Source organism: Dromiciops gliroides, chromosome 3 (assembly GCF_019393635.1).
Source record: "Dromiciops gliroides isolate mDroGli1 chromosome 3, mDroGli1.pri, whole genome shotgun sequence".
NCBI lineage: Eukaryota > Metazoa > Chordata > Mammalia > Microbiotheria > Microbiotheriidae > Dromiciops > Dromiciops gliroides.
Window position 1 is genome coordinate 5,003,756 of NC_057863.1, and position 16,590 is coordinate 5,020,345.

A 16,590-nucleotide genomic window follows, 5' to 3' on the forward strand; every position below is an offset into this window, starting at 1 on the left:
GGTGAAGTTGTATAACATAACTCTGTAGGGGATGCAGTCAGAATGACTGTGTGATTTTCTCCACCTTCATTCACATGTGTAAGAGTGAAGGTGACAAATAATGAGAATGATCAAAGGCAGGGGTTTAGCTGAGTGTAAACTGTGCTGTGCAATAAGGAAACTGTTGTTAAGAGAGTCAGACAGTCAGACAGTGTAGAGTTGTTTTGGTTCAGCAAGGGGTCAAGATGGGAAAAAGAAAAGAAAGTTGCTAGTGCAAGAGTGATGGCCTGGGGAAGAATTGAGGTGTCAAGGGATTGAAGGTCATGGTACAGATGAATTGAAGGGTTTTGCAAGAGAAGGCTAAGGGAGAGGTGAAAAGCCAATAGGTTATGGTTGGATAAGGGAGTTTTGGAATTCTTGAACATGGAGGTTTTCTATTTGTGATCAGTGGCACAATCAAGGGTATGATCATGTTTGTGTTTGGCTGAAGTAGGGCAAAGGAGGAGATCATGGAAAAACATTGAGGTACAACTTACCACTTCTTAGATTTCAAACTGTCCCAGATGGAAATGGCTTCTGGTCCTGGTTGAATCTTGGCTTCACTGGGAGAATGTAAGCCAGCTGCTTGGTGTCAGTGTGCCTTGGTTTTACCACAGACCCAATAGGGGCGATGACACTGTGAGCTTCCATTGTCATAACAATGATCAGTATTCTTCATGTATAATTATAGCGGTAATAATGAAGAGCAAACATATATGTCCAAACTATTCCTTACATGTGATGAACCACACTCATGTATGTGTAAGTACCATTTTTATTATTCCCATTTTATAAATGAAAACCAACCAACCCAACAAATAAAACAAAACACAACAACAACAACACAACAACAACAAAACACCTGAGGCTTAAGAGAGATAAGATAAATAATTTGTCCAAAGCACCCTAACCAGGAGGTGAGGGAGGAAGAAAATTAATGCAGGATGTCTGATTAGAGCATGCTTGCTCCTTTCTCCACTACATGCACAATTGCGGCCAATACTCTGGGCTCTGAGTGGAAATTGCCTTGGCACTGGTTGGGATCTCTTGGTAGATGTGTAAGATGGAAGCTGTTTTGCCAGTCTTTCCTTCTCCATAGCTTGTTTGCATTTGATGAGTAGGAAGGCCCAGTTACCATCAGCACCTCCCTCTCCAGAGCCTGCCCCAAGGACCAATCAAGAAGATTTTTATGAGTCCCCCACCTGCACCCCTCTCACTGCCAGGGTGAAGATTAGCCTTCCAAGCCCTGGGGAGTAATTTTTGCTTACTAAACTATCCAAACTCTTGTCATTTAATCACAGAATTGTAGATTTCCTGGCTGAAGGGCCCTCAGAGACCTTGCAGGCAGACCCTTCCTTTTGCAGCTGAGGAAACAGGCCTCAAGAGATGATGTGATTGACTTATTGTTGCACATCTAGTGAGGGTTTGGCATGAGCATGGAACCCTAAACTCGGCCTCTGACGGTTTCTTTCTGAGCCTCTCCTTTTCACAAGATGTTCTGTGCTTTTTTCATGAGTATGTCTTGTTCTCCTAATATGATGTCAAGAGCCTTGAGGGCTGAAGTCTGTGCCTTGGCCTCTCCTCATTTGTAGCCGCCAGCTCAGGGATCACTGTGTAGTAAATGGACACTTAAAGGAGTACTTGTTGAATGAATTTGGGGCTTTGGAGGAGATCTTTCCTGTCTCTGTGCCTCAGTTTCCTCATTTGTTCAAGGAAGAGTTGGACTAGGAAAGTGCAGCTCCCAACTTTCATGCTCTGAGATGATCTAGACTTTCTTGGCCCAAGAGTCTTTTTGTTTTTTGGTGGGGCAATGGGGGTTAAGTGACTTGCCCAGGGTCACACAGCTAGTAAGTGTCAAGTGTCCGAGGCTGGATTTGAACTCAGGTACTCTTGAATCCAGGGCCGGTGCTTTATCCACTGCTCTATCTAGCCACCCCCCTCCCCAAGAATCTTTTCTAATCAGAACAATGTTAGAGGCTTTTATTCATTTATTTCTTGGGACTGATTCCAGCTAATTCACACTTGGTTGAGGGGGATGATACTAGTAAGAATCAGCTCATTTAAGCTGCCTTGCTCCATGTAGCTCTGTTATGCCTGGGCCAAGACAGTGCAAGTCTACTAGGACATCTTGCAGTTTATCTGGGGGTAGCTGTGCCTTTTGTCCTTACCATCTGGCTGGGGGAGAAATCTTGACAAGTCTTCCTCAGGACTAGCTTGGGCTCCTCAAATCATTGCCAGTGCTCAGGCAGGGACCCCTGAAGGCTTTTGCCACACAAAGCTTTCTAGGGATTTTGACGGAATATTAAGAGTCTGTCAAAGCCTAGAACAATTACCCATTTGTCTTCTTTCCTATTGGATGAAGGGTAGTGACTGGCAAAGCCCCAGCATACATTCCTCCTGAAGTTGCTGGAGAGTTCCTTTTGGCACAAAAATTCACGACATTTACAGTTAATTCTTTGGTTCCTTGCTGGTAATGTGCCTTGCATCTCTTGACCCTTCCCGTTCTCAAGATGCACATTTGGCAGCCAGGGTTGCTGCTTCCACATGACTTTTGGTTTATTCCCTGGTTCTTCCTATGTTTTCATTCCATGATAAGATGGATGGTATCTATTCTAGCTCATGCTAAGATCCATATGACCCTCATTGACACACATCATGTCCAATTCTCACCATTTACCTAGGTCATAACCATTCCCTATTTACTACCTTTCCAGTAGTAAATGATGGTTCCCATCTCCTTTAATATTATTAATGTCTCACATTAATTCGCTCTTTCTTAGTCTTGCTCTCTGTTTCTTCACCCTTTTGTTTCTAGTCTTCCCTGTCTGCATTTAACATTCAACTCTACAACTATCAAAGATATATTTGAGCTTGGATTGAAGGACCATGACAAGTTCTTCCCAGAATTTTGTTACCAAGCTCTTACGTGATCTTGTGCCCATGAATTTAACTGATATGAAACAGATTTCATGTCTACACAAAGGAAGGCCATTTGATTGAAATCAGCTGAGCTCACAGAAGGTGTCATCAGGGTTTCTGAATGCATTTTCCTGGTGTGGGAAGCTGGTTCTTTGATGAGCCATGTCAGACACATTTGAGTCCCTTTTAGGATGAAGCCTCGTGGGGCAGCTAGGTGTCGCAGTGGATAGAGCACCGGCCCTGGAGTGAGGAGTACCTGAGTTCAAATCCGGCCTCAGACACTTAACACACACTTACTAGCTGTGTGACCCTGGGCAAGTCACTTAACCCCAATTGCCTCACTGAAAAAAAAAATAAGGATGAAGCCTCGTGAATTTAGAATTATTCTCAGTTGTCCAAGGCCCCACTTAACTCTGCTTCAATGGCTTGTCTGCTTGATTTCTTTACCTGATCATTAACATACATACCCCCTCAACTTCAGTCCTCCCTGGTTGAGATGACATTCATTCTATTCTTCCCACAATTCCATAGCTAGACTAAGGAGAGGTTGTGCAAAGGTTGATATTCTACTAATTTGCATTTTGAAGAGCTTCATGGCTAGGAAAGGGGAGAATGTTTTTGTTATTTTCATGGAGGAAAACTAAATATGGAATGAAATATTAGGACTAAATGGGTCATTAGGACATTTTGAATTTCTTTTAATTTAGTCTTCTCTCAGCCAAATCAAATATTCAAATAGAGAATGTGAACTCGACCTGTGATATAATTGATGTAGGGAACTCCAGAATGAGGAAAATCTCCTGATGAAGGCTGACATTTTCTCTATAACATTTGAATGGATGGTTGGATGGATGGGTGGATGGATGGATGGATGAAGCATTTCTTAAGGACACTATACCAAGTGCTGGGGACACACATGGAAAATAAAGACTTTCCTAGTCTCAAGGAGTTCTCATTTTAATGAGGGAAACCCATGCAGAAAGGTTCCACTGAAAGTCCCATGGGAGAGTCCCAGGGTCCTTAGGGCTCAGCAGCAAAGTAGATGGTCATGCCTCTTCCTGAATATTATTTCCATTCATGAAATTATAGACATTTCTGTTGAACCATTTTATAGCAGCAAGAACTTATTTTCTGGTTCTTAAATAAATGTGACCACTGTCCTCCAGGAAGAGTTTACATTTCTTATCTAGAATGGTTTCCTAGAGAAATGGAGTCAAACTCAAATAGAAGTTGGGAGGGGAGGTCACTAAATTGTGCATAAGGATTCCCACAGCCCACACACACTGACTTAGAAAACCACATGCCAACATATCTCTGCTCTAATGTTTCATCATTTACTTCCCAATTACATTTTAAACTGCTTTAGGTCACATTTAAGAGTGTTGATGAGTGTGGAATGGTGGCATGTCTGACCCCTCTGGACTAGAGCACTGAGGAGATTGTGAGTGACTTACCTAGGGTCACACTTTTATTGGATATGTCTGAGGAAGGACTCAAACCATTTGCTGAGTCCACAACTGCCTCACCAAACACAGAAACAAAACTATAAAATGGTTATATACCTAACAATAAGCTCCATGATATATATTATTTTTAAAATGTGTATGATAAGCTTAAAATAATTTTTAAATATACCTTCTTTTGCTTTTACATTCCTGTCTAAACAGTTTTCAGGCTTTTTGTTTCAAATATTTTGAGGTTATTGTTACTGTTTTCATTGCCAGAATTGTTTTCCTCACACCCCTAATCTCTATCTGTTGAAATGCTACTCAACCTAGAAGACCCAACTTGCATGTCACCTCTTCCTATCTGTTCTATCTAGATTATAAATGTTTTGTTTTCCTCAAATAATGCTTTGAATTTCTCCCCTTAGATTTTTCTATCCATCTGATTTTTTAATCATTGTATTATATATGTGGCATATTGTCTCCTGTTAGATTATAAGTTTCCTGAGGAGTGAGGCAGTGCTGTAATATCTTTGTATACCCTAGCACTAGGCACAGACTTCTGCACATCACAGTCATTTGATGAACAATCATTTCATTGATGAACCCCATTCCTTCTGATGCTTTTTTCAGATAGGCAACCCATTTTAGGAGGCAAGTCTTCTCCCTCTATTAAGTAACTGCCACTAACTGACATATAGTTTTGACCCTCTTTCCCATTCAGGCAGGCTTCCTTGACTAAGTCATAGGCTTGAGATCCTGATTCCACATAAGCCATTATGATCTTGTCCAGATTTCATCCAGTAAGGTGGTTAACCTACTTGATGTTCTGTAATGATACCTCTGTGATTATAACTGGATTCAGTGTCAACCTGTATTCCCCAGCCATCCCCTGTCTCCATGTAATGGACAATGTGGCCATGCTCTTCACACTCTCTGCCATCACTTAAAGGTTGCTTTACAGTGTTCTTCATTATGGGGCTATAGGCTTTCACTGCTTCCAGGCTTCTTCATCTGGGATAGAGTAACATGAAACTACTGATCAAAATAGGCAGTGTCATAGCCAGGCTGGGGGCTGTCTCACAAGGAGAATGCTCCTGGCATTTCTAGGGTTCTCTCATAAGATTCTAGATGAGCCCAGCAATAAACTCACTTAGAGTCTCTTCAACTAAAAACAACTCCCTATTATTCTGATCACCTGCAGATTTTAACATTTCTGTATTGATGTCTCATTATGTAAGTTAGCATTCACTTTTTTGATTATTTTATGTCTGGTTTTATACCTTTGGATCCTTTTATCTGAGCAAAAGGAAAACATTTCATAGGCTGAACATTGCAGGGGTTCTAGTCTTTATTTCATTGATTCCATATTCTTATTGGTATAGAATGTGGAGAATCAATCTATGGGCACAGATTGAAACCCAACTATACTTCTTTATCCTATGCAACTTGTGTTGCTATACTTCCACAATGGATCTATAGAGGACTTAGCTGACACAGGGAGACCTTGCTCTTCCTAGTTCATGTTCTTATTCTGCACCCTCATGAGACACTTATGTTTTAATGAGGAAAGATGATACAGAAAAGGGAAATGAAAAGTTGACTGTGTATGTGAAGGAAAGTGATGGAGTTTGGAAAGCCAGAAGCAGGTCTAGAGAGGAATAAAGGATGGCCAAAGTAGATTTTCCCCAAAGATGGAGAAGCCAGGAGGAATTCACCAAAGGGGGATGTAGATAAGAAGGATAAGAGGCTGGATGCAAGCTGAGAAGGTCCCAGTCACTAAGGGAAGGTTAGTATGGAAAGGCAGCTAAAGCATGATGGTTAGTGACAGTACCAATCTTGATGTTCTGTCCAGTGACCTACTCAACGTTACCCATCAGGGAGAATCTTATTATGTCATCTCTGGTTTTGTTTTGTTTTGTTTTGTTTTTGGGGATTTTTTGCGGGGCAATGAGGGCTAAGTGACTTACCCAGGGTCACACAGCTAGTAAGTGTCAAGTGTCTCGGGCTGGATTTGAACTCAGGTCCTCCTGAATCCAGGGCCGGTGTTCTATCCACTGTTCCACCTAGCTGCCCCTTGTTATGTCATCTTTGTACCTAGGAGAAAATTGCTAAGGGCTTGATGAATTAGCTAAAACCTAGAATTTAGTAAGTTTAGTTAATTTAGGCAGAGCCATCACAGCTATTGCCAGTAAAGAGTGTTGAATGTTTGGGGACCATTCCCATCACCCTCTCTCCCCATCCCACCTCTTTCAAATAATACATCACTTAGAGAATGTTGGACTGAATGGATTAGGGGGTTGCTGTCCTTCTAGACTTCTTTGTAGTCTACCACTTCTGGAAATTGAGGCAGAGTTGTTTTTTCATCAAGTCGATGATTTTGAAAAAAATGAACAAGTTATCATTCATGGTACAAACTGTGATCCTCATTGAGAACAGTTATGTACCTGCCGTCAAGGACTGTTGTGAGGATCAAATGGGATCTTGTACATCCAGGACCTTGCAAACTTTAAAGTTCTGTGGAGATGTCAGTTGCTTTTATTATTAGTATCATTTATTATACAATGTAATCATAATCATCATATTGGTATTATATTAGCATTAATATTCACATCCATGTTGTGAGGCCACTAGACCTGCTTGTATACTAGTTTGTCATGTAAAATGTCCTCAACCTTCAGGTAGTTCAGCTTCCTGTGTAGACATAGTCCTTCTTTACACAGACTTGAAATCACCAATGAGGCGAATGGTATCCAGAGAGATGTTTCCTTCTAGCCCAGTAAGAGCCAGAGCTTTGCCAAAGAGCACTTCATTTTTCCTGGCACTGGGAAACAGGTTTTAGGGGCACAGCTGCTGAGCTTTGGCATAGTTGCTACCTTTTATTTTCTTACTCAGAATTCCCAGGATGATGCCCAAAGAAGCAGGGGAATGAAAGCAGAAGAGCTTGGCCCTTAATGGGATGATGGAAGGAGAAGCAGGAAGTTCGGTTCTCTGGTGGCAGTGTTTTCTAAGGCAATGTAATTCTGTTAAACTTTCTTTCCAGCACATGCCCTAAAACTCCTTATCCATGTTTGGAATTTGGGACATTGCAGAAATATCAAGGGCAGTTTTGTTTTAGAGAATTGAATCAACTCAGAAATCACCCAATGATGTGGATTGTCCCTCCTCTTCAGACTCTTGGTTCTCTTCATCCCCTCACCCTTTTTGTCTCCCCAGAATTTAGGTTAGAGCCACTTTCCCTGAGCTTTCCTTTCAATATCTGGGTTGAGCCATAGAAATATTACCAGGCAATCAACCATCTGAGACAGACTTAGACAAGTGCCGGGCCTCAGTGCTATTCCTCAGAAGAGAGTGAGATCACCCTGTGCTGGGGTGGTCAGGGATGGCTCTGACCTAAGTGAATTTTAGGCTGGAATTTGAAGATAAGGCAAGAGTGTGGGTTAGGCTGAGAGGGAAGGGAAGGGGAGGGTGTGTATAGGGAGCTCAAATGTAGCTGCAGGAGTGCAAGGTGGGAGCGCCTGAGCATTTTCAGGTTCTGATCCAATGAAGTGAGAGATTCTATTTCTGACTGGTTTCCTGACCAATCAGAAAGACTGCCTGGCATCCCTCTGGACTGGCTTTTAGGACCCCCTTTAGCAGGACGGCTTCTCTGGGTGGCTGCAGACTAGTCATTTGGTCTCGCCAAGCCTCAGCTTTCCCACCTTTAAAATGAATAGGAACCATGCACTGTGAATCTAAGAACGCTTAAGCAAGTCCAGGTCCCAGATATGCCAGGCATCTCCTGTGTAGTGGAATACTTAATAAATCAATTTGTGAAAGAAGGGAGTTGTCATGGCCGTAATGAAATAAATTGGGGGCTATAAATGCCAAATAAACAGGTTTGGTTCCCACCCCTGTCAGGTGCTGAGGGAGCCGTGACACCCCCAAAGTGGCCCCTACCCTTCAGATCCTTGTCTCCTACTGGAGACGGGCTGGGGGGAGTGAGAGAAGAACATGTGCAGAAATGTATACCCCAAATATATGCGGACCGAAGTACTGAGGGAGAGAAGCTATAGGAGACACTGCACTTTGACCCCCCCCCCCTTTCTTCTTCTAGCTTCTCTTCCCAAGTAGATAGCAAGGATGGCCCGTCCTTCAAGCCCCGTCTTTCCAGGGGTTCCACTTTTAGGCGCACTCGTGGACAATGTGGCTGCTGCTACTCTGAGAGGTCATGGCATCCTGAATTTGTCCATTCAGGCTTTGCTTCTTGGGCCAGCCTGTTTAAAACACAATTCTCTGAAACGTGCCTGAGGAGCTAATGAGCGGCGGTGCCTGTAAAGGCAGAAACGCACCAGCAGGTGGCGCTGGGTCGCCATCCCTGCTTGTAACTGTCCATAAACTAGAAGGAGGACCGAGTCTGCAGGAGGCTGAATTTCTCTGGGGATTCTCAAGCTCTCTTATGTAACGGGCTTGGTCGAATTCCCCTTTTGCTACTGGGTATGGCCTGTGTGCTCTGCTCCCCTCAAGGCCGGTGCACTCCTGTCTAAATGCTAAAGAGCACACAAGCCCATTTTGGCAGGAGGGCTATTAGAGCCCTCCGCCAAAGAGAAGAGCATGAAAAAGTCAAGGTCAAGTGGACACACAGACGTCTGGACCTGAAACAAGGCAGCCGGGGAGGCAAGGGAGTGTCAGGTAGGGAGGGTCTCAGGCTCAGGCGAAAGGATGCTGGAAAGGCTGCGCTGTGGGGCGATTGTCCACTCTCCAGCTCACTCCTCAAGGGCAGGCTGTAGAGCCTGGCTAGCTAGGCAGGGGAGTAGAGCAATTTAGACATTGCTGAGTCGTGGATCCCGAAGCCGAAAGGGATAGCAGCTAGGCTGCCCCTGGCTCTGCCCTCCCATGCACCTCACAGAGAGAAGGTGGGGAGGGGCGGCGAAACGATGGGCGATACTTATTGCCAAAGCTAGCCCCCCACAGCCAAGCCCTCTGTTCCCAGGCAGCCGGTTAACGCATACTGCCAGAGCATATTCTCTCTCTCCCCCGTCTGTCTCTTCTCGTCTTCCTCTTCTCTCTCTCTCTCTCTCTCTCTCTCTCTCTCTCTCTCTCTCTCTCTCTCTCTCTCTCTCTCTCTCTCTCTCTCTCTCTCTCTCTGCCTCTGTGTGTATCTTTCTCTGTCTCTCTCTCTGCCTCTGTCTCTCTCTGTCCCTGCCTGTCTCTCTGTCTCTCCCTCTCTCTCCTTTTCTCTCTGTCTCTCTTGCTTTCTCTGTCTCTCGTTCTCTCTGTCTCTGTCTTCCTCTTCCCCCCTCTCTGTCTTCTACTCCCTCTCCTTCTCGCTGTGCCTGTCTCCCTTTCTCTCTGATTCCTCTGTCTCTCTCCCTCATTCTCTTCTCTCTTCCTCTTTCTGTCTCTCTGTCTTTCTATCTATTTCTCTCTGTCTGTCTCTGTCTCTCTTTCTCTCTCTCTCTCTTTCTCATTCTTTCATCTTATTTTGGTTTTATCTAGTCATTCTCCTATTTTCCCCAGTATGGAGTGCATCAATATTCAGCAATTCTTCATGATTCATTGAAATCTGTGCTAGTCTTTGCCACAGTCTCTAGTACTTTAAAAGGCACTGCAGTGACATCAGGGCCCACTGGGAAGATGCAGTCCTGCCTCCTGGTATTTCTCCAAAGCCTCCCACCCAGACTTAGTTAAAGGAGGCCATATCCAGTTCAGGCTCATTCTGCCTCTCTGGAAGCCTTCTGTATATAATTTGGCCTGTAGGGCTACTCGCTGCCCCTGTCTCTGCCCAAGATCTAACACACTGCAGAGTCATGAACACAAAGGGGAACTTGGGTGATGAGAGTGGACTTTCTGTATGACTTATTGGGTAAGAAATAATGCTCCAGTGTATCAGACAAGGTACAATTCCTTGGGGCTTTGATTGAGCTAGACGTGAGCTGCCATTTTTCTATGCATGTCACCAGGATCAAGTCACATTTCATTGCAGGTTCCAGGTTCAAACTTAGGTGAACTGACAAGTCATCCGGAGCCCCTCATCTTCAGCCAAGACTGGACGCTTTCTCCTCTGGAAGCCTGAGGATATTTGGCTTCTTTCTTCTCCACTTTGAAAGGCAGTAAAGGGTGGGAAGAGAGGATCTAGGAAACTGCTTTTAGAAGTAACAGGAATTTTACCTCCTTTAACATTTTGTCTTTTCCAGAGGGCTGTTTCATAACTTCAAAATGAGTTCAATTAGAGCTTTCTTTTAAATCATAATTAATTTCAAAAGCAGAGAGTTGGGGATAAAAAGGAGAAAGGCTGCGTTCTTTATCTCAGCTCATTTTGATCATCTTTTTCATCAGTATCATGCTGTGAGGAGACAAAGCATAAAATAGGCATGGGCTAGGATGTGAAGAAGAGGACTTCTGGGTGCTACCAGGGTTCTGAAGTCCATCCCATCATAAGACATCATTAAGTACATGTATCTGTCTTAGCTTCCTGAGGTCTACCCTCTTGAAGGGCACACCTCATTGTGAACCCTCAGATGTGCCCAGGCTCTAAAATAGCTGCTTGGCAGACTTCTAAGTATACAGACCACCACATTTGTTTTCTTTATAATAATATTAAGTTTTAAATTGCTTATAAGTTAGAATCTAAACTCAAGAACAGGCATTGTCTCACTTCTTTGTACTGGTATCCCTAGCACTGAGCAAAGTGCCTGACACATAGTGGTGTTTAATAAATGCTTATCTAGTTTAATAAATGGCTTCCACTAGCCAGAGGGCCTTTAGAACTTTTGAAAGCTTTTAGCAAGAAGGAAAAACAGATGATTCAAGACGACCTTAATATCTTCATTCTACCACCTCACATCTCACCTACCCAGAGGCAGAGGGACATTTTGAAAGGACCAGGGCAAAGCAATAGTGGTTCCATGAGGGGCATTATAGGTAAAGTGCCCACTCCCTTAAAAGAGGACCAATGAAAAGCCAAGCCTTGGGATTCCTCATTGGCAACTTGGAAAGGCAGAGGAGATTCCTCCCCAAATCAATGTCTACCTCTTACATTATTAGGGCAGACATCCACTGCCTCCTGTGCCCTTCTGAATTGCTTTGCTTTTACTGTCTGTATGTGAACTGCCTCTTCAGTGCCACTGTCTTTCAGGGATGCCCCAATTAAAAGCACCAGCTGCCTTGGGGTCATTTTTGGCTAAGCTTCTTTTCCCACTGACTGGAGAAACTGGTCCAGATTCTAGGTAGTGGGCAGCGACCAGTTGTTCTGCATTCCTTATCTCACTTGATGCTGTGAAACAAGTACCCTATGTCTTATTTTCATGTTACAAAGTGGAAAGCTCAGTGCTAGAGAGGTTCAGAGGCTTGTTTGGTCTCACACAGCTTGGAAATGTTGGAGGGAAGATTTGGAGTGAAATAGAGCCTAGGCGAGGCAGCTAGGTGACACAGTAGATAGAGCACCGGCCCTGGAGTCAGGAGGACCTGCGTTCAAATTTGACCTCAGAAACTTAACACTTATTAGATGTGTGACCCTGGGCAAGTCACTTAACCCCAATTGCTTCATCAAAAAGAAAAGAAAAGAGCCTAGGCATGAACTATTGCTCCAATGATGCCTCTCTGCCTTTGGTTGTTGGAATTGCTGAAACCAGTGAGGGCTAGTGAGCCTCAGATAAGCAGAGGTAAGGTGTCATTCTTCTCTAAGAGCTTCTGTTCAAATGGGAAGATGGATCCAAGCAAAGGAAAGCACATGTGTATGGAAAGGAAGTGTCCTGGGGGCACTGAGTTTGGTTCAGTGCCTTATTTCCAAACTTTACTCAAGAACCAGCTTCGACATAAAGCCTTTCATGACACCTCCAGCTGCTGTTGCCCTCCTGCCCCCAAGCATGAGTTGAATTTGTTTTGTATGTACATGTTGCCATCATACCTGCACACACATACAAGCATCCACACAGAGTATGCCCTGGAGTTTTGTTTGTTTCTGTTTTGTGTTTATATGTGCAACACCTAACACAGTCTGGCATATTGCTATATGGATGGATCATAAATACCCGTTCCTTGCTTGATTGAGTGTGAGTTGGGCCTCTCTATATTTCAGTTCCTCTCACCCAATGCTCCAGCATTGCTTGAGTGTCTGGTGCCTTGGCACTGGCTAAGCCCTAGGCCTGGGCTCTTCTCCAGACTCATTTCCTCCTTTAAGTTTCCCTGGCTTTCTTTGGGTCTCACCTCATGGGGCACCTTCTGGAGGAAGTCCTTCCTGGTACCTGCAGACTCTGGTGCCTTCTCCTCTGATATTTCTTCCAATCTAATCCATGTAGATCATGTCTTCACCCACTTTGTTCCATGTAGTCCCTATGTGAAATCAGGGCTATTTTTCTTTTCCTTTTGTCAGGAAGGGGTCATCCAGTAAGTCAATCCATCATTCTCCACCCTCTGTCATATCATAGACACTAAGAGGTACTTAGCCAACTAGGCTGGGTGCCCAGCACCTTCTCCTCTCTGGATTTTTATATCCCTGGTGTTGAACAGTGTCTCTCAGCATGAGGCAAGTAAAGGTGCTTGGTGATTGACTAACTGACTTACTGATGACTGATTTGTGGAAAAGTGGCACAGAGTAAGTCCATTTATTCTGGACACATCTGAAATGGAAAATTGCCTTAAGAAGGAAGATGAACAGAGGGAGTGACCTGTGGGTAAGCCCATGAAACCTCACTGGAGGCCTTTGTCAACATCCAGGGAGTGCCTTTCATGGTGAAACCAGAGTAACCCGAAATTCTGAAGGTAGGAAGCTTTTAAAATCCCTGGGGTCTTCCCACTTTAAAGATGGTGATTAAATGCTTACTCTTTCACATTAAATGCTCACTCTTAAATCACAGCACAAGAAGTCCATTTGTTGTGCCTGCTCTCTCTCTCTCTCTCTCTCTCTCTCTCTCTCTCTCTCTCTCGAAGAATAAGGGGAAATCAGAGGAGTTCACCTGAGGACAGTCCTTCTCCATGAAAACAGGCCTGTTCCCACTGGAAAAGAGGAAAGGCATTTCCCCCCACTTTAATATAACAAAGTGCATATAATGTCATACAAGCTCTCTCTGGTTGCCTCCACCTGCCTCTGCCCAGCCCCACTGCTCTAAAGGTGCCTTCTCTGGGGCCAGGATGGAAGCTGCTGCCAGGGGCTGACAACGTCTATTTATTCACTCACTATCTATGTTGTGAATGTCTTCTGTGCACCTTCCACTGTATGTATGTTTGTATGTATGTGTAAACATGCAAGTATATTTACACATGCATGTGGAATGGGGATTCTTAATGAAGAAGGAAAACCGGAGGCTTAGTTTCTTACCTGAGGAATACCTGAAGGAATTTTGGATTTCTTTGCAGATGAGATACACACAAGAAGTGGAGGACTCTTGTGGCTGGCCTGTGATAAAAACAACCTAGGAATGCATTGTTCAGTGATCAATCTGTCTTCCCTCAGGGGAACAAAATGTCAGGGAGCAGAATGTGATGAGACCTCAGGCTTGAGCTTTGAGAACATGGATGATATATTCACAAAACAGATGGAGACAATTATTTGAAACTGGAAGAAGTTTGCAAACTGGGCAAAGTTGTCAGCAGTCAATGCTAGTCCCTGGGAATGCTGGATGCCTTTACACTCTCTTACCTTTTAAGTGCTTGGGGGCATCCCCAGCTCCTACCCTTTCTGTAGGTAGTCTGTGAGAGGGGCTTCCTAAGGTCCATAGGCCACATCTGCTCTCTGGAAAGTGATGGAGAAACTCAGAATAAAGCAGCTGGGAAAGATCACTACGGAGTTCCTAAGAACCGTGGACTTTCAGAGACCAGAGAGCCCATCGAGAGCTAACATGCAACCTACAACCTTCCCCCCAAAGTGCTGACTCAGCTTGGGTTTGTCTTGGATACTTTCTGTGAAGCTGCACTATTTTCAGAGGTAGAACCTTCCACTTTGACCTAGATTTGACTGCTTGGACAAGTCTACAGCAGGGATGTTAGATATTTTTTTTGCATCATAGCCCCCTCTGACCACCTAATAAAGTCATGTATCTCTCCTCAGAATAAATTCACAAACTAAAATATGTATGATTACAAAGGAAATCCATTCTACTGAGACACAGTTATCAAAATGTATTTTGAAAAATTCATAGGTTGAATCCAAGATCTAAAGATGTATGTCTTTAAATTTAAAAAAGAAACCCAAAAATATGAGTTTTTTTGTAGAATTAGCAACATAAGATGGATTATGAAAGTGCAGAAAGCCTTTGGAGATGTCGATGTATGTGTGTCATGCATGCATGCATGTGCGTATGTATACAGGCAGAGATAGAAATACATAAATACAGACATATATTGTTTGTTCCTGAATGAACACATGTCAGAATCCATCCACATCTTATTTTGTGTTTTAGGGAGGTTTTGTGACTCCCAAATTCTCTCTGCAGTGGTCAGCCTGGTGGTGAGCTTCTTCATTCTTGGTTGGGCTGGCCCTAAAATAGCAGGCACAGACTTCAGACGTGACACTCTAGCCAGTCTCATGCTGTTCTACTAGACCCCAATAGATTTGCCAGAATCTGCCCTACAGCCTTTGGGGGAGGGGTTAAGGGAGAAATGTAATGGTTTATTTATCCATGTTTGCTTTTCATACACATAGTTGGAGAAGTGAGTCATCTTGGTGAAACTATGCTCTACTGTATGGCCAAGTCCACTGCTTCATTTCAGATACCTGCAAAGATACTCTTGGGCCATTCAGCGACTAAATGTGTCTGGCAAGAAATGAATTCTAGTCTTGTCCTTCTGGCATCCATATAAGACTTAAATTCAGGCAAGGCTAGAGACTGTTTTTAAAATGGCTGCCTTGGGCTATGCTGTGATTACAGCTGTGATTGTTTCTTGAGAAAAATGTAATGCATTTTAAATCACCACCATTATATAATGGCATATTATGAGAGGCAGATAGACATCAATGAGGGTGTTGTTATAATGATCATCCTCTGGAGAATAAAGAAAATAAGGAAGAGAGAGGTTGCAGCTGTTTGACAAGAGCAGAAGAGGGATTTAAGGGCTGAGAATGGTGTGAAGTGAAAGGAGAGAAACTCTGGAGGCAATGGGAGTGTGTAAATTCCAGACATTTACCTGTGGAAATGAGAGAGAGAGAGAGAGAGAGAGAGAGAGAGAGAGAGAGAGAGAGAGAGAGAGAGAGAGAGAGAGAGAGAAGAGAAGAGGATGGTAATGAGAAGGGAAATCAAAGAGTCTAATGAAAGTAATTTTTTAAAGATGAGAAATAATAGGCATACTCGTGCTTTCAATTCCACCATATGTTAAACCAAATACCTTGAAAAGAAGAGCCCTTTCAGGGAAAAAAATAAATAGCCCAAATTTGAGGACTCAATGCTTCCATGAGAATAATTCTGTTGAAAAAAAAAGGTGCCCCACAGCACATATGGACTATACTTGGCAGCAGAGTAGAAGGATCCAAGATAAAGGAAGAAATTAAAGATTAGTGAGAGGAAGGATGATTGCAGCAGTAAGCCAGAAGAATTGTGAGTAAGGGTACATGAAGCAGGGTTGGTCTTAGTGAAGAGAAAGGCTACTTCTTTATAATATTCTGAGATTTGGGAAAAGAAAATGAAGGATGGTTGATGTCAAGCTTTTGGAGTATAGAGAAAGGGAGAAGAGAAAATTTATGGTGAAAAGACTCAATTTCTCACTAAAGTGTGATACCATGTCCTCTGCTGAAACAGAAAGTGGAAAGAGGGTGATATAAGAGGTTGAGGAGAGAAGATCAGATTTAGCACATGTAATGAATATAATAGGAGGAAGAATCAATTAGGGCTGAATAAAAATCATTGCCTTGCTAGAGTGAGGGCCCATTTGAGATTAGATAATCCAAAATGACTTCCTCCAGGACCCATCCCTGACTTCCCCAAACTTCTGAGAGCTCAGACCCCACTGGACAGATAGCTAGTGGCTGGAATAGCCATCACATTGAGGCACCTTTCCACCTTCCTTTCCATTTTTACCCTCCTCTGATCCTTAGACCACCCATACCCATCTGGGGTTGCCAATGGGGAAATGTGAAAGGACAACTCACACCTAGCTACTCTATCCTCAGTTCCTCTAGGTTTAGAGGTTTCCCTGCTTAAATGCTCCCTTGAGACCTGCCAACTGTCATGTGAATTACTGTTATACTCTAATGACCCTCAGCCCTTACCAGCCATCTCACTACTTCATCCTTAGG

At 43.5% G+C, this 16,590-nt stretch overlaps 1 protein-coding gene across 3 annotated transcripts in view; it reads left to right on the top strand.

Annotated features, from left to right (window-relative positions):
- Positions 1-16,590, top strand: part of FGF12 (fibroblast growth factor 12) — a 591,423-nt gene that overhangs the window by 257,162 nt on the left and 317,671 nt on the right. The window contains exon 1 of one of the 3 annotated variants that reach the window (XM_043992658.1): positions 8,773-9,053. The exons of the other annotated variants lie outside the window; for them this stretch is intronic. Within the exon in view, the coding sequence (XP_043848593.1) occupies positions 8,909-9,053 (145 nt within the window). The 5' untranslated portion in view covers positions 8,773-8,908. Of the gene's footprint in view, positions 1-8,772; positions 9,054-16,590 lie in introns of those variants that run through there. 3 annotated transcript variants of the gene reach the window in all.